The 25773-nt window shown below is 40.9% G+C and overlaps 2 protein-coding genes across 8 annotated transcripts in view; one reads left to right on the top strand and one right to left on the bottom strand.

The window, feature by feature from the left end:
* The first annotated feature begins 6832 nt into the window (after nt 1-6832).
* Nucleotides 6833-16255, top strand: LOC118884933 (AKT interacting protein). Of its 7 annotated transcripts, none has more exons than XM_036833115.1 (10): nt 6833-6984; nt 9462-9575; nt 10756-10961; nt 13172-13236; nt 13321-13421; nt 13939-14027; nt 14106-14204; nt 14297-14404; nt 15202-15262; nt 15434-16251. In XM_036833115.1, exons 2-10 carry the CDS (start codon nt 9534-9536, stop codon nt 15542-15544), a joined length of 882 nt encoding a protein of 293 aa, XP_036689010.1. In that variant the 5' UTR covers nt 6833-6984; nt 9462-9533; the 3' UTR covers nt 15545-16251. The 7 variants fall into 7 exon arrangements, with proteins under 7 accessions (XP_036689010.1, XP_036689011.1, XP_036689014.1 ...); XM_036833116.1 differs by having other exon boundaries at nt 6843-6960; nt 15434-16240; XM_036833119.1 differs by having other exon boundaries at nt 6843-6984; nt 15437-16240.
* Nucleotides 16256-16299: 44 nt separating this feature from the next.
* Nucleotides 16300-25773, bottom strand: part of RBL2 (RB transcriptional corepressor like 2) — a 49044-nt gene continuing 39570 nt past the window's right edge. Inside the window, exons 21-22 of the mRNA XM_036833114.1 lie at nt 25386-25550; nt 16300-17763 (exon numbers count right to left, since the gene is read on the bottom strand). Of these exons, the coding sequence (XP_036689009.1) occupies nt 17593-17763; nt 25386-25550 (336 nt within the window). The 3' untranslated portion in view covers nt 16300-17592. The remainder of the gene's footprint in view (nt 17764-25385; nt 25551-25773) is intronic.

Here is a 25773-nt window from a genome sequence, read left to right as displayed (position 1 = left end):
CTTTTTGCTCCCCTCCCAAACATTTTGTGTTTTTGATGTCATATTTTACATCTTTATGTTTATCTCTTTACTGATTATTGTAGTTATAATTGATTTTACAATATTTTGTCTTTCAATCTAGCTTATTTAAGAGGTTGATCCTTTACTATATATTTGCCTTTACTAGTGGGATTTTTCCTTTCCTATACTTACTTCTTGTTATAGCCCTTTCTTTTCTACTTAAAGAAGAGCCTTATCATTTCTTTTAGGGTAGATTTAGTATTGATGAGCTCTTTTAGTTTTCACTTGTCTGAGAAGCTCTTTATCTCTCCTTCAATTCTAAATGATATTATTGCTAGGCTAGGTTGCAGGATTTTCCCTTTCAGCCCTTTGAATATACGTCACTCCCTTCTGGCCTGCAAAGTTTCTGCAGAGAAAATCATTTATAGCTTTATGCGGAGGTTCCCTTGTATATGACTGTTTGTCCTCTTGCTGCCTTTAGAATTCTCTGTATTTAACCTTTACTATTTTAATTATGATATGTCTTGGTGTGGGTGTGTTTGGCTTCATCTTGTTTGGGAACCTCTGTGCTTCCTGTACTTGGATATCTGTTTCCTTCTTCAGGTTTAGAAAGTTTTCAGCCATAATTTCATCAGATACATTTTCAACCCCTTTCTCCAGGGTGTTCTGGCAGCTATCACCTTGGTAGGAGGCAGGGCTGGAGATGAAGGGGCTAGAGCCAGCACCAAGTGTGAGCCAGGGCTTCTCCTCTGTTCAGTGGCCAGCACCACAATTTTGGGGGCGCAGGCAAGTTCCAAGTTGCTGGAGCAGAAGCCCTGATGGTCAGGTCTGACCTGGCTCTGTTCCATTTAAGGGTGTGCTCTCCTCCCACCCCAGCACTGGCTCCCCTGTCCCAGAGGCGAGCAGTGCTGGAGCCAGAGGGGCTGGTGCTGGTGCTTGGCCTGGGTCTGGGTACAGCTGTGGTGGTCCTGGTTGCATTCAAGTCAGGGTCCCTGATCGCTTCTGAGGCGCTGTCTCCATGAGCACCCATAGTGGCTGCCCCCACCCCACTCAGAGGCCACTCTGAGTCTGAGCCACCTTTGTCCCTCACAACGGAGCTCTCCCTTTGGCCCCTGCAGCCCTCACTGTAGCGTGGAGCTGTGCTGCAGAACAGGCAGGGCTGGTGTAGGCACTCACCTCAGGCTGGGTTGAGTGCCAGGGTGGTCGCAAGAACCCAGCATCCCAGGCAGTTTCAATCTGCCCTTTCCCCCCTGTTTGGGGAGTAAGCAAGCATTTATGCACGCCTCACAGGTGGACTCCAGGCTTCCTACAGCCCTCCTGTTAGTCCTACCAGCCTTCCAGCCAGCCAAGCCGACTCCTCTGCCTGGAGTCAGACCCCCCCAGGGCTGGTGTGGCCAGTATGCGGCTCAAACTGCTTACTCCCCGGGGAGGAACTCCACCTATGTAAAACGAGTTCGCGGGAACTCCTCTGAGTCCCCTCCCAGAGGCACAGGTCCCTATCTGATGGCTTCTCTTCCCTTCCTACCCAGTTCCGCGTGGAACTTTCTTTCAGCCTTGGTTGTACAAGAGCCTTTCTGCCAGTCTCCAGTTAGTCTTCAGTGAGAATTTCTCCACATGTAGATGTATTTGATGTGTTCGTGGAGGGAAGTGAGTTCCCCATCCTCTTCTCTGCCATCTTATCTCTCTCTGCAACTTCTTTTGAAATGATTCAGGAATAAAAAATTAGACAGGGAAAGGAAATACAGCAAAACAATTACACCATTAAACGTTGTTGAAACTGGGTGGTGAGTATGAGGATGGTCATTGTACTCTACTTTTCTGTATGACTGAAAATTTTTACAATAAAAAGTTGGAATAAATGATGGTGACAATGTCATTTGCTTTGGGTAGCAGACTCTCAAAATCACTGGGACTTCTTGTCTTCCACGAATCACTATTTACCTGTGTAAGAAAGGAAGGTGTCTATGTCAGGAACAGTGTCCTACCCACAGCAGACCCTGAATTATTTATCAATGAATGAATATTTCTTTCTCTCTCTTTGGTTTTCCTTTTCTAAATCTGCCACTCTAGTTAAAGCTAACCTCAAACCTTTATCATCTTTCCAAATGCTTTAAAACTGCAGAGTGAGGGGATTTTGCAAAGAATGCCTATCAAAGAGAAGATAGCTCTTGTGGCTGGTGGAATAGTTAGCAGCATGCTGAGAGTGGGTGGTTATTTGTAGTGTCATGCCATGTGCAAAGTGCTGTTTGATTGTGTTCTGTTTTGGTTTTTTTAAATATTCTATTTATTTATTTATTTTATTTATTTTGGCTGTGCTGGGTCTCAGTTGTGGCAACCGGGATGTTCGTTGCGGCACGCAGGATCTTTTAGTTGCGGCATGCGGGCTTCTTAGTTGCGGCATGTAAACTCTTAGCTGCGGCATGAATGTGGGATCTAGTTCCCCGACCAGGGATCAAACGTGGGTCACCTGCATTGGGAGCATGGGGTCTTACCCACCAGACCACCAGGGAAGTCCCCAAAGCGCTGTTTGTTTATAAAAGAAAATCAATTCTATTCTGGCCCTCTATGAGCTGCAATGTTGTATACTGGTTGCTTTTCCTTAAGGCATAAATACTCACAGTGGTCCATCGGCTACTCTGATTTAGATTTGAAATACTGTAGTCTGTAAAATTCATCCTTTCATCTATCTATCGAATCATCCAACCATCCACTCACTAATTTATTCAAGAACCAGGAGTTATAGGAACTAGGTCAGGGAAGAAAATGTGATGCACCCCAAAACTGGAAGCACATTTGTGATGTTATAAGCAAGAATTATAATGATCAGTGAGGATGTAGAAAGGATAAAAGCCACATCATCCTCTATAGCAGTGTTTCTCAAACTTCAATCATTGACAGAAATTCATGATTTCTGCCATATCTGAGGATCATTAACTATAATACTTAATATTCTCCCTTAAATCCATTTACTTAAGAAAAAAAAAACAACAACTTAAATGCCTACTGTGGTCTCATCCTAAACATTACTATCCATAAAGTCATGGTTGTGATGTGTTGTTGCATTTTTCTCTGATGTATTAAAATAAATGCACAGCTATACAATCATCGCATGTATCTTTAACAATGGGTGTAATCAGTGATACACATACCACACTATATAGGAATCTACCTTTCAGAAAAGGATTTAGGAGGCAAATGAATTGAGCGTACTGGCTCATATGTGTGCACATGTATGAAACACATACACATTCCAACTAACCATCATTTGGTCCCTTCCTTCTGTTCAGGCCTTCCTTTAGTAGTAAATCAGTGATCTAAACTGCTTTGTACAGTTAATTTCCCAAAGACCAAAAGAAGAATGGATTCAATGAATATTTTGCTGATTAGAACATGAGCAGGAGTCTTGAATACTCATACAGATCCCATGTCTACTAAATCCTGATGCAAGAAGAATTCATCTTTTTTTAAAAATTTATTTTCTATTTATTTTTTTTAGCTGCACGGCATGTGGGATCCTAGTTCCCCAACCAGGGATTGAACCTGCGGCCCCTGCATTGGGAGCGCAGAGTCCTAACCACTGGACCGCCAGGGAAGTCCCAAGAATTCATCTTTTGACACAAATATCAGATATGCTCCCAAAACTTACAATAATAAATATAATATGAAGTGATTAAAAATGTTTTACAGGTACGGTTTAGGGCCAGTAGTTATTTTTTTTCTTAGTATTTTATATTTTAGTCTTAAAGAAATGGTACCTCAAGGCTGCCTCCTCATTTCCATTTAAATAAATCATCTTCATTTTCATAATCAGCTCCTCTCTTGGTGCAGAGCTGGGGGCATGCAGGTAGGCAGGTGTTTTAAATATACTGTAACTGCTTCTGTCCTTCATTTGTCAAGTATTTGTTGCACACCTACTACATCCAGGCATTGGACTGGATGCTGCGGAGACCAGGAAGAATGAAACAGACATGGTTCCTGCCTGGTGGCGCTTACTGTATAGTATGGAGATAGCTACTAATAAGTCATCTCCCAAATAGACAGAAAATTGCCCTGAGGAAGTGGTGTTTGAGCAGAGATCCGTGTAGGGGGAGAGAAAAGAACGGTCCAGGCAAAGGGAACATCCAGTGCAAAGGCCCCCTCTTGCGGTGGGGCAGAGAGGGAGAGCATCACATCTCCAAGGAATTAAAAGGATGTAAGTGGTTGGAACCTGGGGCCTGTGGGGCTGGACAGGTGTTGGCCCTGCCATGCTGGGCCCTCGGTGATGGTAAGGAGTTTGGTCTTTGTCCCAGGAGCAACAAGAAACAGGAAGGGCGGGGCTCCTCAACAAAAATCAAGGCTCTGTTAGCAATGAAGAAGGGGGAAATGGTTACTAGGTACGCAAGCAACAGTACTTACAGAAACACCCCAAACGTTGCCTATCCAAAAAAAGAACTATTTCCCCATCTCCCCCACACCCGTAAACAGTATGGTTTACTGTTTCTCATCTCAGGGAGTGGCCTCACTATTCACCCAGTAGCTCAAGTCAAAATCTAGGCTCCATCCAGGATACTCCCCCTTGTCTTCAACCCCTTACCCTCCATATCTAATCCATGGCCAAGTCCTGTCCATTCCACCTCTTAAATATCTGAACTCATTCACTTCTCCATCTCCACCATCAAATTCATGCAATGGTCTCTTGCTGAGCCACCGCAATGGTTTCCCAAATGCTCTTGTATTCGCACAATCTGTTCTCCATACAAAGTGGCCTTTTCAGAATACAAATCCAATCATATCACTTCTCTGTCTAAAGGCCAGGGATCTGGGGTAAATCTTGCTGAGCCCTAGCCAATCATGGCAGACTCATTCCACTTGCCCTTGACTGGTTTCATTGAGGGCAGAGACCCAGTGACTCATTTCTGGTAAGCATCGCTTATGGGGAGCTTCTGGGAAAGGGTTTCTTGTTCTTCGAAAAAGACCTTTGGGAGAAAAGAATGCTTTTTATTTTGCTAGACGTTGTCACATCTGGATGTGTCTGGAATGGCAGCAGCCATCTTGCGACCAGCCTGAAAGCAGGGCCTAAAGCCCAGAGTGCCGCCGCTGGAACCTGCCCTACATGTGAGGCAAATCCCCTGGCTATGCAAGCCGATTTGAGTTGGATTTTCTGGCATGTGCGGCTGTAAGGATTCTGATATGTGTCTGAAGCATCTGGTGCCAAATGGGCAGTTGGATACGTGCAGCTGAAGCTCAGTGGAGAGGTCCGAGCTGGAGAAATATGTGAGTCCTTGGTGAACCTGAGGGAAGGGATAGATTGCCAAGGAGGTGGGTAGAAGGTGAGATCAGAAAAAAGTTTAGGAGAGGATGAGACTGCCAAGAAGTTTAGGAGGGATTGGGTCAGAGAGGTGCCAAGGGAGACCACCTGCGGCCAGGAGAAAGGATTTCCTGTTTATCTTCCTCTTTATATTGATTGAGACTAATATTAAGGAAGGGCATTACAACATTCCTAAGTGTATTCAAACTGGACAAAAGGAAGTGGCTCAGGAATGTTTTCGCTAGAGGAGGAAGTTGGATTTCAGAACCAACCCTTGGGATTAGGGGAGTTTGGCTGTCTGCCATTTTACAAGGAGGTCATTTTACCAGAATTTCAAAGGCAACCAAAAATTGAACAAACAACCTGATCAGAGAATATTTCTCCTCTTCTGAGTGTAAGATACTGAGTTAGGTGGAGATTGGAAGGGCATCCCAAGAGGAGGCACCATCGTAAGAAAAGGCTCGGAGGGTGTAAGCCAAGGGCATCCGTCACAGAATGAGGCTGGAGAAAAACGTGGGAAATGAGTTGGGAATATGGGAACGAGGTCAGCATAGGGTGTGCCTTGTAAATCAGGCTAAATTTAGATTTTATTCAGTCTGAAACGGCTCCCGTGGAAGGTTTTTGAGCAGTAAGGAGTTAGATGTGGTAAAGGTGTTCCAGATCACCTTTGTTAGGTTAAAAAAAAAAAAAAAAATCAGAGGACCAGGAGCTACGTTACCATGAGAGGTTCTCAAACTTCAGTCCGTACCAGAATTACCAGAGGAACTTGTGACAAATGTGAATTCCTGGTACTCACCACCCCCCGGATTGGGATTCTATAGGTTGGGTCCGATACGTACACTTTTAAAAAAGCCCTCTGGCAGCGCTACTGCCAAGGGAGGAGTTGGGAGTTTAGCTCCCATCCTCTGCATCCCTTCGCTCCTCCATTCTTCGACACAGAAAATGGGCGTTTCTCAATGGGCGTTTTCTTCTGGCGTTTCTTACACCAGAACTTCTTCCAGGGTCTATCAACCTGACAGCGGCCCCAGCCCCTCCCACGTCGGGCGGACCCAACGTGGCGGTCTCGGGCCCCGCAGCACCGCCAGGGACTGAGGACCGAGCAGGGGCGGGCACCAGGCGGTCAGGCGGCGACCGGGCTCCTCTCTCGGACTCCTGCCCCGAGCCCTGCCCCGCCCTGACTCGGGTTTGGAAAACCCGCAGCCATAGCCTGCCTGAACTGCAGCGGCGGCCACGCACAAACCTGTGGGCGGGTCTCCATGGTGACTGGCGGACGCTGTGACCAATTATGTACCGGCGTTTGTTTCCGCCCCATCCCTCCCCCGGGGCCGATACTTCCGTGACTGACAGGTCCCTCTGGACGCTGTTACGTAAGGGGAGGGTCAAGTGCGGCCTCACCCGAACCGAGCAGATTTGATTGGCAGGACCTAGCGCTGCCGCCCCAACGCCCCCGGAAGAACGTCCTTGACGGACAGGTATAGGAGCCACTCGGCGCCGCGAGGCTGGGCGGAAGCGTCCGGGCCCAAGGGAGGGAGGGCAGGGGGCGGAGCCGGAGTCTGGGAGCCGGGCTGGGCGGGGCGCGGAGTAGGCAGGGGCTGGGCTGGCTCTGCGGCCAGAGATGCTGAGGGGCCGCGACGGCGCTCTGCAGCCGGGAGCACTGCATTAAAAACACCGAGGTGGGGTGCGCTGCTAGGCCGGTGGTAGGTACGCGAGGGCTGTGGAGTCCTCAAACGCGGACCGCCAGCGTCCTCGGGGCCGGCATTTGTATGCCCTACCAGGGGCCCTCGACTCCGTAGAGACGGCGGCCGCACTGGGACACGGGGGCTGGGCTGGGCACCTGTCCGCGTTCGCAGGCACCTGCTGCGCCGGCCGCCGCGGGGCCCGGGGCCTGGCGCTGGGGGCTGCCTGGGAGCGGGGCCGGGCTGGCCTGAGGAAGGGAGGTGGGCCGGACCGGTTCGCTCCGTCCGGGGCCCGCCCTCCTCGGCCCCCTCCCCACGCCCGGCTCTGTCCCCGCTCCCAGGTTGAGGGGGGCGTCCGAGGCTCGCAGCCCCCCACCAGAGGGTCTCGCGGGCCCGGGCCGGCCTCGAGCTATCTGCGAGGTCGGGATTTGGCCCCTGCCTTGCATCATCCCGAGACAGGTTTGTCCAGATTCCCTGCGTGCGCGGAGATGGGTTTCCGCCGCGGGTGCGGGTGCCCGTCCCGGCTGTCCCCAGAGAGCCGGGGCCGAGGCTGTTTTCATCTTTTCCCTGGGCCCTGCTCCGTCGCCTCTTAACATGGAGTTTAAGGCTGTTCGGGGTGATGTGCCTATTTAGGGACTATGGTACATAGGAGGTAAGCACCGCCCGTCTCTAAGTTTTGGCTCAGGACAGGTGCGGGTCATTCGTATAGGGCCGAGCTACGACTTCTCAGCTGTATGATATAAAGAGAGACAATCATGTGTTGTTTGTATGACCAGACCAGCAGAAATTCTAAAGTTGTTTCGGAACGAGTAGGACGTGCCTTGTGTTTTCTTCCATCTATGTCACTCCTGTTGGAAAAATGCTGTACTGTGCCTGGGTAAAGTAGATCGCTATTAAAGAGTGTAGTTACTCCTGAAAAGCGTGCTACCATTTCTCTAGGTGATTATGTCGTTGCTGGAAACAAAGGCAGCAGTAGACAATACCTCCTTCTTAAAGACAGGAGGAACTGGGGCTAAGTTTTATTTGATTCTTAAGGGCAAAGTCATAGAATCTTTACGTGTTAGAATTGGAAGGGACCTTACAGGTGACTGATCCACCCCAGTAAATTTACATGGTGGTGAGCACTGTATCCCAGGGGGACAGGATTCCCTGTTAAATCAGGTCTGTCCTAGATGATGGTTGGGTGCTGCACATTACTCTGGATCTGAAAACCAGTGTTGTTCTTATTTGCACCAAACAGGAACATATACACCCACACAGTTTTGATGTCCCAGCCATTTTGGCTTGTATCATAGTTACCTTTAAAGGCAGACTTGCAGAGAGCTCTCAGCAATAAGTTGCTACTTACTGGATGTAAGTCATCAGGTAGGTGGAAGAACCAGAATCCTCATTACTTGGATTTAATTATTGGGTGGCATTGTATCTTGGAAAGCAAGGCAGCAGTAATGGGCACGGGTAGGGTATGGGACCCACCTGTGGATGTCATAGGATCGGCAGAAAACAAATTTTTGCTGATTAGGGACATTTGGTACATGCTTCTCTAATGATTTGCTTCTTACAAATTTTGTAAAATGTTGCTTAAATTTTTACCCTTTTCACCTTCAGCTTGTTGACTGGTGCAAGTAGGAATTTAGCAGAGCTCTGTTTTAAACATGACCAAGCCTGGGGGAAGTCACCAGAGCAAACAAATTACTGTTCTTACAGCTCCGCTTGCTGCTTTTCCTTTGCCTCTTCCTTTGTATTTTTAGTAAATGACCCACTGACTTTGTGACTTTTGAGACATGCTTTCTTATCCACTTCATGAAGCTTTGGTGGAGGATTTGTGTTTGTGAAAGGTCTCGTTTGCATTCCTCTGTTACATTTGTACATATTGCTTGGCAATTCCTTAAATGCATAATCCTGCTGTTTCCACACTTGAAGCAGTTGGAAAAGGTCGTTTTTTGTTTGTTTTGTGGATGGTCCCGACAGGACCCAGTTCTCCCTCCCCCTCTGTCTCGTATGCTCTGCCTTCGGTTGCTAGTTTTGTTGGAGAGAATCATTCTGTACTTAAGACACTCTCGAATCAGCTCCCTTGGATCTTTAATTCCCATAACCCTGAGAACTGTGATAGACCTTTTGTGTCTGTGGGTACAGTGCATTCTGAACCTGGCTTTCCCAGTAGTTAAATGCCTAGATATGATGCTAGTAGCAGCTGTTGTAGTCCATATCTTTTGCACTTCTGGCACCAGAGCTGAACTGTGTCACTGAATATTCTGAATCCTGGCCAAGGACTTGGTACACAGATTCCTGTCGGCCTTTAAAGATGGGAAAGAAATTGGAGGGAGGGGGTATAGAAGGAAACTATTTCTAAAGATTTTTCCCCCTAGGTTTTTATAACTACATGTTATATAACATTATACTGTATTTCTGCTTAGAGGTACAGATTTAGTTCTTAACTCTTTCAGAAGTCTTAACTGTTGGTGTTGGTCTGTTTCTCTGTTTTCCCATCTCATTTTAAGGTAAAGTGAATTCTGCGGACGGAAGAGTTTGATGACACAGACCACTGAGTTTCTTTGTTTGGAGTACACGTTATGAACCCTTTCTGGAGTATGTCTACAAGCTCTGTACGCAAAGTAGGTATAGTTGATAAATTTACTGAGGAAACCCATTTGTGTCAGAACAGAGGCCAAAATAATTCATACCAAGGTTGCCTATAATCTTAGCAAATTTACCTTGTTTTTCTAGTTTAGGTTTTACTTTTGGGAAACAATTATTTGGTTGATTAAAGTCAGTTTCTGAGACCAAGATCACATCTCAAATAGAAATCATTCTAGTAATCAAATTTCTATTATTTTGACTTAGGTTACATTTACACATGATGAAATTTGTGACACTTTATTGTAGTAGTTTTTTGACAAACTGCAAGATTTCATGGTTAGAGAAGTGTTGGGCAAGACCAGTCCAATATGGTCAAGTCAGACTTGAGGGCACTGGTTTAAGTTTTCTAAATAAAATATTTTTTAAAATAAAATACATTTTAGGGAAGCTTAAAATACACAAACAAAAAGAAAATGAATGTCACCCATAATTCCACGTGTAAGAGAACACCACTATTCTTTTTTTCTGTACACGATACTGTGTACGTTTTTAATACAGCTAATTAAGCAGGCTTTGACTGTACTTGAGCCAAGGAAATACCTATGAGATGGTAGTTTAGTCTCTGATTCATTTAGACCTCTGTCTTCGACTAAGAATGACAGTTTATGCTGATGATAGTCCAAATGTGGAAACATGTCCATTAGGGACAAGATCAAAATCAGACCCATGCAAGTGAGAGAATAGCTTCATTCTTAGTTTCTAACCGAAGTGGTGACATCAGGTAGTGACTGATTTCAGTCCTCTACACTATTTATTTTGAGATGCTTAGCACCCGACTTTCTACAGCTAAATGCTAGGGTGCCTTTCTAGTCTTGTCTAATTGTGTAGTAACCCCTTGCCCTCTTTCTGGGGCCACCAGGAGAAACCATTTCTTTCTCCGTTTCAAGTAAATCCTGTAAATATTGGCCTTATTGTCTTTATAGGATGCAGCTGATGAATGAATTTTCCTGTGATTTAGTCTTGCTTCAGCTTTGTTCTGCTCTCTGTAATAGCCTGCCTGCTCAACAGACTTTCAGGTCATCTTGATCATGGTGCTAGAATGTCCTTGTAAAAGAGTAATTCCAGCTTTTCAGTCAAAGACTAAAGGACATCACATGTAGTCTTGTGATTTAAGAATCATCCTAACAAATGTTCTCACCACTTCATCTTGAATAGCGATCTGATGGTGAAGAAAAGACATTAACAGGGGATGTGAAAACCAGTCCTCCACGCACTGCTCCAAAGAAACAGCTGCCTTCTATTCCCAAAAATGCTTTGCCCATAACTAAGCCTTCATCTCCTGCCCCGGCAACACAGTCAGCAAATGGCACGCATGCTTCTTACGGACCTTTCTACCTGGAATACTCCCTTCTTGCGGAATTGTAAGTTCTGAAACTATCTGGTTAACTTTTGAATGACCCTTGAAGGTGAAGAATGAAACTTATTCTGAAGGACTCAGTAAACAGCAGCCATTTAATCTTAAAGCTCAAACCCATCCCCCTCCAGCATTAGCCTTAATGTATATAGGATGGACTGTATTGCTAGTAATATAACCTTTCTTCACCAAGGCCTAAGTGGTGTTATATAAATATCCTCTTCTAAAAGTAATGATTCTTATTGAGAGCTTGGGTAAGTAAGATTTAAAGGCAAATGTGTGCTTTAATTTCCGTGTCTGTTTTGGAGAGCAAGAGGAGGGGGAAACAGATTTATTAAGCATCCAGGAACTTAATTTTGGTCTACCTTTATATGAGGTGAGGAATTCACCTCCTGAAGAGGTTGTTGTAGCGGGCGGGACAGTGGGAGGGTGGCGAGCTATCCCTTCTTGGGTCAGACCCAGCTGGAGGTTTGTGCTCCATTCGGGTGATCACCCTGTAAGAGGCATCTATCCTGACAGACTGAGGAGAGGGTCCCCAAAAGAGGTGGTCGCAGGAGGAGATGGTCCCAGTAGGTGGAGGTCAGGAAGCCTGACCTTAGCAGTCAACAGTTGAAGGAACGGGAACCACTGACTTGGAGAAAACCTGGAAAGTACTTATTAAAGCTGTCTTCACCTGAAGGTCCGTCATTAGAAAGGAGATTTGACTTATTCTGTATGACCCCCAAGGGCAGAACTAGGCCATTACGGGGAAGTTTTAAAGATTTGGGCTCCATGTAAGTAAGAACTTGACTAGTCACAGAAGTCAAAAATTGGACTGAAGTTGCACATATCAGTAGAGTGTGAGGAGACGGGCACTTCTGCAGAGTCTAGTAGTGATGACACAGTGCTTGGCCCATCAGAGGGGCTCAAATAGTGATTGAGTGCAGATGGCATTTGATTTGATCATTTGTTATACGGGCAGAAAGTCTGGAGAATTAATTCTGAATTTCAGTCATGTAAAACTTCCTTTGTACATGAAGTTATTTTAAAAGCATCCTCCAGCCGTCCCTCACTGTGCTAATGTTGTAATGGTCAGAGGGTCTGAGGCCCCAGTGTAAATGGCGAGTGTGATTTGGTAGCACGGGTCTCTTTAGCTTTATGATGGAAGCCTGTGTTTGAGGCGAGGCAGTGAGTTGGACAGGCTTCTATTGTGGCATTAAATCTGCTGTCTGTATTAGGACACAAAATTGCCTTTTTGGCAAACCTCACTGTAGTAGATACATCTGCCAACCATGCTGCTGTTGACATGCTGAATTATAGTGAGTTAAAAATGGAATAACTACTTTAAAATGATTGAAGAGTAAGTGTGGTAGCAAATAGGTAATAAATAAAAAGTCAGTTGAGGTCCAATAAGCTGCTTCTCAGTAAAATTCAGGATTGGCAGGTTAGTGTGTTTTAAGACCCTCAGTCAACATTGTTCTTTTCAAGGTCTGGTCACAGTGTTACTTGTTTAGGCTCATAGCTCAGCTACAAAAGGAACAGAGCAGAATGGCTGTCAGGTGACCAGGTCCCAGAAGAGCCAGTGCAGCCTCTGTCTTCCCTTGTTTCAGCACCCACCGTTTCCCACGCCACGGCCCACAGAGTTCAAGTGTCTGAGTTTGGGGTAAATTCAGGAGCAGAGTACAGTGTGAGCGCCTCAGGCTGCCTGCCTTCTACCAAGAACACTGCCGCACCGACTGGTGTTCAAACTTAAAATGACCCCCAAATGAGGGTAATTCCGTGGAATTTTAATGTCTTAATTACCTAAAGTTGTATTTTAAAAAGGCTTTTAAATGTGTGTGGGTAAGATCTATTGTTCATGGTCACAAAAGCAATAATCGTACAGATACTCTCACTGATATAAAATTTGATATCCAGAATTACCTACAGGTTGGTTTCCAAGATGGTGTTTTGGGGAAGCTGATTTCTGGGTGGAAAACTTGATTGTGTATCCCTGTTTGGCTTTAATTTCTTAATCTGGGGCCCTGATTTGGCTGTGTTTCTCTGTAAGCATGTGTTATGAAACCAGTGAACAGGCAGCAGTCAGGGCCAGGTGAGAGATTGTGCTGACTCTGTATGGTTAGAGCATCAGCTGCCCTTCGGGGGACTATTCCTTCTTTCAAAAAATGAACGTGGGTGGTTTGGTCTGTATGTCATTTCCATCCATGCAATCTCACTATTCTGCTGCTTCTGTTTTAGCACCTTGGTTGTGAAGCAGAAGTTACCTGGTGTCTATGTGCAGCCATCTTACCGATCTGCATTAAGTAAGAAGGATTCGCTCTTTTTATAGCATATTTGGTTCCCCTGACACAAACTTAGCCCTTAACTGTTTTTATTTTTTCCTACAGTGTGGTTTGGAGTAATATTCATACGGCATGGACTTTATCAAGATGGTGTATTTAAGTTTACAGTTTACATCCCCGATAACTACCCAGATGGTGACTGTCCAGTAAGTTGGGGATGTAGTCTGGCTTCTTTTCTTTCTTGGACCCTCCTCACCCTCCTCACTGCAGGAGGAGGGTTTAAGGGGCTTTAAAGATTTCTTGGTTCTTTTCCTGGCCTAATACTTTTATGATTTCAGTTTCCCGAAATGTTTTGTCTACTCAGTAGTCTTTCAGGGGGATTTTTTTGCTTTGTTGCATCTTTTGCCATGCTAGCCTCTGCCTTCAGCTTTACTTGTTTCTCTGCTCAGGGTGTTCAAGTGAGGCTGGAAGCTGTAGTACAGCTCTCACTACGTGAATTGCGATTGTTATGCTGTGGTAGAGAAGAGCGACTTTTCCCCTGCTTCACTGCAAAATTTAGTTTCACAGGAAAATGGTGAAAGTAGTTAGGTGTCCCTCTTGAGGCAGCTCTTTGACTTTAAGCAACAAAACTGCCTTGTCCTGAAGCTTCTTTTACAACTTATCCGTGTGGGTTTAATATGCTCCGTTGCTTCCATTAAAGGATGTGTCTCTCTTTCAATATAGCGTTTGGTGTTTGATATTCCCGTCTTTCACCCGCTAGTTGATCCCACCTCAGGTGAACTGGATGTGAAGAGAGCATTTGCAAAATGGAGGTTAGTAAATCAGAGTTTCGTGTGGTGACATAGGCCAGCAAGAGGAAGCCTCGGTAATCCTGCCGTATTTCCCTTTAGGCGGAACCATAATCATATTTGGCAAGTATTGATGTATGCAAGGAGAGTTTTCTACAAGATTGATACAGCAAGCCCCCTAAACCCAGAGGCTGCAGTACTGTATGTTACTTTGCTTTGTTATGTAAGATAAATTTGAAGAGATAGCAAAGTAGATTATGTTGGTAACCTTTTGATTTAAACTTTTAACACAGGTACGAAAAAGATATTCAGCTTTTTAAAAGTAAAGTGGTTGACAGTGTTAAGGTGTGCACTGCTCATTTGTTTGACCAACCTAAAATAGAAGACCCCTATGCAATTAGGTAAGTGGTACATTATCAAGATAAACTGCACTTTGCAGTCATGTGCTCCTGTTTTCCAGGTGGCCTTAGAATGGGGATTTAAAAGGAAAGTGTATAATCTGTTAGCCTACAACCTTTCTAACTTGGTATCAACTTGATTTCTGCTTTCAACATGGACTGACACATTGTGCCAATAGCAAGCTATGTAATGACTTTGGTTTCCTAAGGATCCTTGTAATGTGCTCATTCAAATGTAGGGACTTTTCTTTCCAGTTGGAGCCCCTCTTAAACTCCCATACCCCAACCAACTTACAGATTTGGTGAAAGGAGGGAAACTGAACAGTGTGAGAGTGAATAGTGTGAATGGTGGGTTCCTTGAGCATTGTGTTAGTTTACGCTGAGGAAGAGTGTCTGCAGGAGTACTGAAAACTGCAGCGACGGAGCTCTTGGGCAGCACTGGGGTTGCTGTGCATAGTGCTAGTGGTCAAGAGCTTGGGCTCTGCAGTTAGACTGGGTGACTTGTACTCACTGGCTTTGGTGACCCAGAGAGATTACTTAATTTTACTGTGCCTCACTTTCTTCAAGTAATAGGACTTCAGGGGTGGTTGTGAGGCTTAAATGAGCTAACCCATGTAAAGTGCTAAGGGATAGTTATTGTGAGAAAATCATTTAGATAATGTCTAAAACTTACATATTGACAACTGATTAAAGATTGTTCCTTGTTAACTTTTGTTAGGGGAACTGGGTTAAAAAGGTAAAAAAATGGATGTTAAACAAATTTAGTGAGCTATTTTTTTAATATTTTTCTCTTTCTGAAGCTTTTCTCCATGGAATCCTTCTGTACATGACGAAGCCAGAGAGAAGATGCTCACTCAGAAAGTAAGTAGATGACCAGTTTGGGAATCGTTAGCTCACTGTTTCCCTTCTAAAACGTCTTCACTGGAGACCACTCAGTATATACAAATAACTTTTGGGGAAACAAATTTGTACAGTGCTGATATCCCCTCATCAGTCATTTTTTAATGTCTGTTTGTTTTTCATTGTGCCTAGAAGAAGCCTGAAGAACAGCACAATAAAAGTGTTCACGTTGCTGGCCTGTCATGGGTAAAACCTGGCTCAGTACAACCTTTCAGTAAAGAAGAGAAAACGGTAGCAACTTAAGAGCTGGTGAATCTGGTGCACCGTGCACTTTCCTGCTGGACTTGGGCTAGTAAAGCTGACCAATGGCAAAGGACTGCCTGCAGAGTAAAACGGTGTGAACAGTGACTGATGTCAGTGTTGTCCGTGTATGCTTAGGTTCTAACAGCAAGTTCTGGAAACCTCTCTTTACGTAATGCGTTACTTCTGTCAGAAGTGTCTTTAGGGTGGTTATCTAGTTCAGTGCTCCAAATTCTTGGGGACCTGGAGGCATACGTACTTTTCTGAATATAATGCTAAAGGTAAGTTGCATTCATTTAAACTAATGAAGTAGGCAGAGTTCAGCACTATCTATCTATCTAATGATTTTTAAATCAGTGGTTTCAGGTGTACATATGTTAGGATATGGAGAGGAGATGCATAGAGAGAGCAGTTTCCATAGCTTATTAGCACTTTTAAGTGGAAGAGCATTTGAACCTCAGTCTTCAGCCTACTGTGTTACTGATATACAAACTGCTGTCAGTCACTGAGGTACACATTAGGTGAGTGAGAGGAAACCAGAACACTTGTTCATAGTTTTTTTTTTTTTTTAAGCAAATTACTTATTGTATTTTTATGGCAGGAGGGAGAAAAAGTGTTAAAACGGTTTCTAATGAAGTCAGATATTTAAATGATGAATGACTAATGTGTTTCGTAGAGACAATAAACCAGTAAATGATTGTTCTTTGTCATTTATGCAGGATATTAAATACCCTTTTCTCAATATAACTAAACAAAGATTAATTTATAAGTGCTTTATTGAAAAATACTTATTTTCATATAAAATTACAGTAGCAGTAAGTAATCTTGAGAGGTTTTATAAATATTTTTGCAGAACACTATTCTAATTGAACAGTGTAAGTAAGTTCCATATTTCTTTCAGAGCAATATGAAGTTACCTAGTAACTTTGTTTATACTGATTCAATTTACAATTGAATTTTCTCCCTAATAAGATTATTCATTCAACTTTAAAACTGCTGGAACAATAGTGATTAATAAAGGTATATATAGATAATTCAGTAGCTGTTAAATTAACATTTTCTAATTTGTATAAATGGTACTATGTACTAATAAAAACCTAATTCTCCAATCTATTTTTTAAACTTCCAGGAACACACCCAAAGATATTTAAAATATATCACCTTAATAAAGACACACGTCTTTTGGATAACTGCCTCCTAAAGGAAGAGGTCATAATTTTTCATAATAATCCTCTTAATGCAACTTGATTTAAAATCTTTACTTAGCCAGCTGATCCCTATCAATCAACAAAAAAATGGAGAATTTAAAACACATGCCCAAAAGGTAGCTACTGGGGCTTTAACAATTTTAAAAAAGTACAAAAGCATCAAAGAAGATACTGAATTAAGTTCAGCCTAGAAGTTTTGTACTTAATAAAGTTCACATTGTAGAAAGTGCCATTGCAAATATACAGCAAAATCTGGGTTACAAAATCATGCTTTTTACAGCCCTAAAGTGCCACTTCTTATACAGGTTCACTCACACATTGCACATCAATCAAGCACTTGTCACACTGCACCACACCTAACGGGGAGAGGGAAGAATTACACAAAGGGAATGGGAGACTTGGACTAATAATCTAGGACCTTCAAATCTGGGCGCTCTACCTTGTTTTACCTTTTAGGAATGCAAAAATCTCACACTCCTACCAAGTGTTTTAGGACAAAATACCTATTTTTGCTTTTCATGAGGGCCAGGTAGGAATGAATTGAAATACAGTTCCTCTGCTGGAACACGTTAATGGAGACCTCTTATACACACATTTGAGTATACTTTGTTCTCTGCAATTCTTGCAGTAGCTTTGCCAAAGAGTTAAAAAAAATCCAAGTTTGGATTCTAAGCAGCCTTGATGGCAAGCACTGAAAGGTAGGGAAAAAGGCAGTTGGGATAAGTAAAAATATCCTAAGGATACTGGAAGGATTAAGGAAAAGAGCCCCATAATCTAGGATGCATTACATGATGCTGCTAAACAGAGTTTGTGAAAAGACAGTTTCAATACAACAGACTAACCTCAGTGGGAACCTCGGTCATTAGCTACATCTTGGAGACGGCGTAATAAGGCAGAATGATTTTCTGGGCAAATTCTTTTTGCAGGTGATTCACTTCCATCTTCCAGAAGAATCCCTCTCTTTTTGGTTGGCGTTTCTCCTGTCCGTATCATACTGTTAATTTCTCTCAGTCTCTGGGGGGTTGGGGGCGGGGGGGTTAAAAATAAATATAAAAACTTTAAAATTCTCACACACATAGTTCAGTGTTAAGTCAAAGAACCTCAAATAAGTTAAGCAGTTTATCATGAAGAGTTTGAACATCTTTATAAAGGAACATACTACCAAATTTTATATCCTTCCCATTTCACTTCTCAGCTGGCTGACATTGATGACTATCTGGGATAGAGGCAGAGTATTTCTATTTTTAACAAGCTCCAGAGGTGATTTTGATGTAAGCTTTTCCACAATGTAAGAGTTCACAAACTTATGATTTTTTTTTTTACAAAAGTTATAGAACATCACATTGTTATGCCACATTTAATCAGTTTCATACATTTCCATTTTCCTTTTTTAAAAAATAGCATGACTTTACACAGTATTAGGCCCTTTTTCCCCCAGTCTAGTGTTACTCATTTTTTAACAGCCATGGAATTTCACAAGAGAAGCCTTAATTCCCTAAGGCATCCATTGTAGGTAATTTTTTAGTATGATCTAGAATTCTAGAATGTATTGATGTTAGTTATATGTCATCCTTGGGAGAACTGAGAAAATCCAGGCAAATTATTTTCTGCATCCTCTGGTTCACATGAAGAACTCGGATTCAGAAAAACTTCGCCAGAGGGCTAGAGAGACTGGATTTATTTATAGGTGCCTTCAGCACTAAGTTTCTCCAAAGCCCCAAAAGTTAGCTATTGCACTATTTTCTGGTAGTTAAAAAAATTTTTTTTCATGTGCTGCTAATGTCAGTCCATGTTTCTTAGTGGAAAGCATACTGAGCAGATTTCATATGCATTTATTATAGGAAATTTCAAACATAAACGGGAAAGAAGTGTATAGTGAACCCTCACATGACCGTCACCCTACTTCAACAATTTTGGCCAGTCTTGTTTGATCTATACCCCTCATTCCTTTCTCACCCCCCAGATTGTTTAAAACCAAATCCTAGCTATTTATTTTACTTTTATTTTGAAATAATAGGCTTTTCTGAGGTTTTAAATAAAACCACCAGTTTTTCATTATCAGTATATGCACCTTCTCAAATTTTAACCGTCTTAAGAAAGCTTTCCTCTGACTGACTCTTCTACTCTTTGCCTCCCTAAGTCTGTTCTGCACTTCCTATCTCTAGTCTCCCATTTACTTGAATATTCCTTAAATTGTTAATTGTATACACTAATTGTATAAATGTTATTTGTAAATAATGTGTATACATCATTATGTATATATTGTGCAGTGTAGAATTGTGTACCTTACTATGCATAACACATTAATATACATTAATGTAGAACATACATTTATATATTGTACATTAACATGTATAAATTTATATACAGGACAGTGTTTTTATACACCATAATTTATACAATATGTACATGATAGTTTAAAAATGAATAAATTCTTATTCCCCCCCAAAATTCATACACAATACACCTTCTTGTTCTCACCCCATCCCTAGGGACACCTACTGTTATCATTCATTCAGGCTACTGTGTAGCTTTCTGCTCTTTTTCTAGGAATGCACTCATTAGAAATATAATAATGTACATTAAGTGGGGTTTGAAAAAAATTAAAATGGTATATTTTATGTACTGTTCAGTTAGCATTATGTCTTAGGTCTTCTCATATCAGTATATATAGATCACACCTCTTTAACTGCTATATAGTATTCTGTGGTAGTCTGTATCTTAGTTTAATCCCTTATTGATGTGTTGTTTCCTCCCAACTGTTCAGTACTATAAGCACTGTTACCATAACTTATTATCTAACAAGTTGCACCAATTAGCTGAAATTACCCCAGAAAGTGTCACTAATGATCAGGCAACTTACCTGATCTTGTGTGGTATTTGGTAATTCTTTTCTCATGGTAGTGTAAATGTTAGGATATCATAGGTTAATTCTAGATCCAAGATACTTCTTGCTTTGCAATATTCTTCCTTGATCTCAGCTATCACCTATTAAGTTGTGATGACAAATCTTTCTCCAACCAACAGTCTAATACTGCTATCATTTATTGGAGAAATTCCCAATTCTGTGCTAGAATTTTTTTTTTGAAATATCCCCAGGTGGTGATAATATACAGGGAGGATTGAAAGCCACTGATCTGGACACTTAACTTTTTTGCACAAAATGTCTTTTTTTTTTTTTTTTTAAGTTTACACACAGTAAAATTCACCTGTTTGCTTAGTGTATCAGTAGTTTGTTCCTTTTTATTGCAAAGTAGTAGTCCATTATTTGAGTGTACCACAGGTTTGTTTATCCCTTAACCAGTTGAAGAACATTTGGGTTTTCCACTTTTTGGCAATTAGGAATAAAGTCATTATAAACACTCATGTACATGTTTTTGTAGGAACCTAAGTTTCATTCCACTTGGGTAGATACCTGGAAGTGAGATTGCTAGTTATATGGTGAAGATATGTTTACCTTTAAAAGAAACTACCAAACTGTTTTCCAGGTATAATGGCTATGTTTGTTATACCATTTTGCATTCTTACTAACAATATATAAAAGTTCTAACTGCTCCACATCATTGCCACTGATTTGTTATTCTCATTTTTTTGAGATTTTAGCCATTCTAGTAGGCACATAATGGGTGAAGTGTATTCAAATCTTTTGCCCACTTTTGAATTTGGTTGTTTTCCTATTGAATTCTGATAATCCTTTATATATTGTAGACACAAGTCCTTTATCAGATATGAGATACATACAGTTTTCTCCCAGTGTGACTTGTTTTTTCTTTTAAAGAGCAGAACTTCTTAATTTTGATGAAATCCAACTTATCAATCTTTTATGGATTGTACTTTACGATGTTGCATCTCATGTTCACAAATATTTTCTCCTATGGTTTCTCCTAGAAGTTTCAGTTTTAGGTTTTACCTTTAGGTCTATGGACCATTCTGAGTTAATTTTTTTGTATGGTACAGAGTATAGGCACAAGTTTACTATTATTATTCTTGTTTATGGATATCCAATTGTTTCAGCAGCATCTGTTGAAAAGGCTGTCCTTTCTCCACTAAATTGCTTTTGCACCTTTGTTGAAAATCAGATGGCCATATATGTGTGTTCCATTTCTGGATTCTATTCTGTTCTATTAATCTGTATGTCTTCTGTAATCTGTAATCTGGTACTTGCACCAGTACCACATTGTCTTAATTACTGTAGCTTTATAGTAAGTCTTGAAATCAGAGTGTGAGTTTTCCAACTTTTTCAAAATTGTTTTAATCTAGTTTCCTTTGCATCTTCATATAAATGTTGGAACCAGTTTGTTAATTTATACAAACAGTTCTCCTGGGATTTTGACAGGAATTGGGGTGAGTTTATACATTAAATGGGAGAAAACTGACATCTTGATATAGTTTTCCAATTCTTGAACATATTTCTGTCCATTTCTCAGTCTTTAATTTCCCTCACCAAGGTTCTACAGTTTTCAGGGTATGAATCTTGAACATCTTTTGTCAGACTTATCTCTAAGTATTTAATTTTTTAAAGCTATTTACATTGTTTTAAAAAATTTTTACTTACGATTACTTGTTGCTAGTATATAGAAATACACTTGGTTTTTGTATATTAATCATGTAACCTTGCTAATCTTATTAGTTCCAGCAACTTTTTGTACATTTAGTCATTTTTCTGTGTAGAAAATTATGTAAATAGAGACAGTTTTATTTCATCCTTCTCCGTCTGCATGCCATCTTTAAGTTGCTTTATTGTATATGCTAGGACCTACAGTTTTAATGTTGAATAGGAGTGGTGAAAGCAGATATCCTTGCCTTATTCTTTTTTTTTAATAGAGTTATTTATTTATTTATTTTTGGCTGCGTTGGGTCTTTGTTGCTGCATGCGGGCTTTCTCTAGTCGTGGTGAGAGGGGGCTACTCTTTGTTGCAGTGCACGGGCTTCTCATTGCGGTGGCTTCTCTTGTTGCAGAGCACGGGCTCTAGGCGTGCGGGCTTTAGCAGTTGTGGCTCGCGGGCTCTAAACCGCAGGCTCAGTAGTTGTGGCGCATGGGCTTAGTTGCTCCGCGGCATGTGGGATCTTCCCGGACCAGGGCTCAAACCCGTATCCCCTGCATTGGCAGGTGGATTCTTAACCACTGTGCCACCAGGGAAGCCCCCCCTTGCCTTATTCTTGATTTTCGAGGGAGGGCATTCAATCTTTCAGCATTAAGTATGAGGTTAGCTGTAGTGTTTTTTTTGTATACATTCTTCATCAGGTTGAGGAAGTTCCCTCTGAGTTTTTATCATGAATGAATGTTGGATTTTGTCAAATGTTTTTTCTTCAACTACTGAGATGATATATCTTTACTTTTAGAGGGTTTGTATAGAATTGGCTTTATTTCTTCCTTAAATATTTGGTAGAATTTACCAGTGAAGCCATCTGGGCCTATAGTTGTTAAACTATATTTTCAGTTTGTTTAATAGATATAATTCTACTGAGACTACTTCTTCTTGAGTGTATTTTGGAAATTTTGACTTTCAAGGAATTTGTCCATTTCATCTGCATTATCGCATTTATTGGCAGAAAGTTTTTTATCCTTCATTATACTTTTAATGTCTGTACGACCGGTACTGAATCTCTCATTTCTGATATTGGTAATGTGTCATTTCTTTTTCTTTCCCAATTAATCTGCACAGAGATGTATCAATTTTTAAAATCTACACAAAACTCCTAGCTTTTAATGACCTTAATTTTATTTTTCAGCTATATCATTGATTCCTGCTTTTTCTAGTTGCCTAAGGGTGAAATCTTAGGTCACTAATTTGAGTCTTCCTTCCTAATATTTAGTGCTATAAATTTCCCTCTTAGCACTGCTTTCATGGCATCTCACAAATTTTGATATGTTGTTTTCATTTTCATTTGGTTCAAAATATTTTCCAATTTCTCTTTTATTTCTTCTTTAACTCTTAGAGATTATGCAGTTTAGGTTCCAAAAATTTGGGGGTCTTCCTGATATCTTTCTGTTATTGATTTCTGATTTAATTATCTTGTGGTCAGAGAAAATACATTATTTAAATCCTTTAAAATTTACTGAGACTTGTTTTATGGTCCACAGTGGGTCTATCTTGGTAAATGTTACATGTGAACTTGATGCTGTTGGAGTATTCTATTAATGTCAGTTAGTCAGTTTGGTTGATAATGTTTACATCTTGAATATCCTTACTGATTTTTCTTTGTCTACTTGTTCTAGCAATTACCTTGAAATCTCTTGACTGTAAATGATCTTTTTCTATTTAAGACTGTATGTCCTCTCTGTAATTAGGAAATGACCTTCTCTATCGTTGATAACATTCTCTGCTCTGAAATCTGCTTTCAGATACCAATATTAATGATATTAATGTAGTCACTCCAGCTTTCTTTTGATTAGTGTTAGCAGAGTTTAACTTTGTCCATCCTTTTTCTTTTTAAAAACAGCTGTATTGTGATATAATTTACATACCATATAATTCAACCATTTGAAGTATACAAATCCATAGCTTTTAGTGTGTTCCCAGAGCTGTGCAACCATCACCACATTGAATTTTAGGACTCTTTCATCATCCCAGAAAGAAACTTGATCCATTAGCTGAAACCCTCCATTCCCTTCAGGGGATCACTAGTCTACTTTCTGCTTCTATAAATTTGCCCATTCTGGACATTTCATAGAAACCGAAGTACAGTATTTGTCCTTTTGTGACTGGCTTCTTTCACTTAACAATGTTTTCAAGGTCCATCCTAGTTGTAGCATGTATCAGAACTTCCTTTTTATTGGAGTAATATTCCCTTGTATGGATATAGATTTATCTGTTCATCAGTTAATGGGGCATTTGGGTTATCATCCTTTTACTTTAAACTATTTCTGTCTATATTTAAAGTGGGTTACTTATAAGCAGTAAAACAGTTAGGTCTTCCTTTTTTGTCCAGTCTTACAATTTCTGCATTTTAATTGGTATATTTAGACCATTTATATTTAGTTGCTCTTTGTTTGCTATCTTCTTCTTTTGGCCTTTTGAATTGAATATTCTTACTCCAATTCATTTTTTCCATTTAACTTTTTAATCCATTTGGATTTATTTGGTATAGGATGAAAATCTGCTAATAGAGGAGCATCAGAGCCGTTTCCACCAACTAAAATTACCTTTCAGGGCTACTGCAGATTTATATTTCCAGCTTTCACAATTCCACTGGGTTATCATTGGAATTAGATTAAACCTATGTAATGGTTGGAGGAAACTGTATCTTTTTAATATTTGGTCTTCCTCTTGAAAAACATTAGTATATCTTCATTTATTCCAGTTTAAAAAAAATCTCTTATTCAAGTTAAATAAGTTTTCTACACAGGATCAATTTATTCCAAGGCATGTGATACTTTGTTACTATTGTAGAAAATATAATGGAAAAACTTTTCCTAATAGATTTTTGCTGCTATCATTTTTACTTGTTTTCCCCAACTTTTTTTTTTCCCCCAAAAGATTTCAAGCCTACAGAAAAGTTAGAATAGTTCACTGAACACCCATTTATCTATCGTTAACATTTTACCACATTTGTTCTCTATATAATTTTCTTTTTAGCTGAACCATTTGAAAGTAAGTTGTTGACACTGGGGCATTTCATCTCTGAATACTTTAAAAACATATTCTCCTATATAATCTAGTACCATCATCAATACCAAAGACATTTAACAGAAATTTAAAGATAAACATTAATGTTAAAGTCAATATTCAATTTTCCCACTTGTCCCCCAAATGTCCTTTATAGCTGTGCTTTTCTATGCAGGATCCAATCAAAGATCATCATGCCTTGCATTTGGTTGTCATGTCTCTTTAGTCTCCTTTACTCTAGATCAGTACTCTCCCTACACCTATCTATCATCTATCTCTTCATGATATTGGCACTTTTTTGAGAGTCTAGGCCATGTGTTATATATGTGTTTTTCCTAAGCAATCTTTATAAATACAAATATCACTTAAGGACCTTTAAGATGCAGGTGCACTCCTTAACATAGCATATGATTCCTAGGGATCTAGGCTTACTGCCTCAAGAACTTTGTTTCCCTTCCTTTATCTGCTTCATCCTGGATGCCCTTCCTTCCACCCCTCAGCCATCTGCTAACTTTTCATCCATTAAGGCTTCACTCAAGCTTCCCTCCCCATTGCAGACTGAGGCAGATGCTACCACTTAAATCTGTGCTAATGTGACACTGTCCAAGTGTCCAAAATGCCCATTTCTCCCCTTAGACTAAGAATCCAGAGGACAGAGACACTTCCTGTCCCAGAAGGAGGCACTTAGTAAATCAGTTAAGGGATCCAAATTTTCCTTCCCTAACAGAAATTTGGAATTTTAAAGTTTTACAAATGGAATAAAAAAATAAAATCCCAGATTTATAGCGGAATATTCAAACGTACAAATAGGAAAAGGGAGGAATGAAAATCCAGATCCCTTACCCTATTTCCAGCTCTAAAGTTCTCCCCCCAAACCCTTGTTTTTTGCTGCTTTGGGACTTACTGGTCACTCTTCCTTGACAGATCCCATCATTCGTGTGAGTACTGAGGGTTTCCCAACAACCCTGTTTCTAGAATCCTAAGCATTTTGGGGTTAGTAAAGGACAAGATTTATATTAGGCTCACCTTTGAAGGACTGTTGCTGAAGTAGTAGAAAATCTTTTCTCGAGGAGAAAGCATTGCTTCATTTTTATGCGGGGATATGTACACAGGATGATTTTGAGACAACTGTATTCGGCGAGGAGAGCCTGTTCTTACAAACGGATAGGGAGAGAGTGGAGGAGCATCCATCTGTTTAACAAAAAAAATTTCTAAGAAAGGTAAACGAAATTTCTAACCAGGTGCTTTTTTTTGAAAATGGTTATTTTTATTGAAAGAGTGAAGAGGTATCATAAACCAGTAGCTTTATGAATGGTAGATAGTGATGTATTAGCGGCAAAAATTAAACCTAAAGAAAACCATACAAATAGCAAACATCTAAGTGCTTTCTTTGTGCCAGTCACTGTTTTAAGCA

This window comes from Balaenoptera musculus, chromosome 19 (genome assembly GCF_009873245.2).
Source record: "Balaenoptera musculus isolate JJ_BM4_2016_0621 chromosome 19, mBalMus1.pri.v3, whole genome shotgun sequence".
In the NCBI taxonomy this organism is placed as follows: domain Eukaryota; kingdom Metazoa; phylum Chordata; class Mammalia; order Artiodactyla; family Balaenopteridae; genus Balaenoptera; species Balaenoptera musculus.
This window is presented reverse-complemented; position numbering and strand designations above follow the sequence as displayed.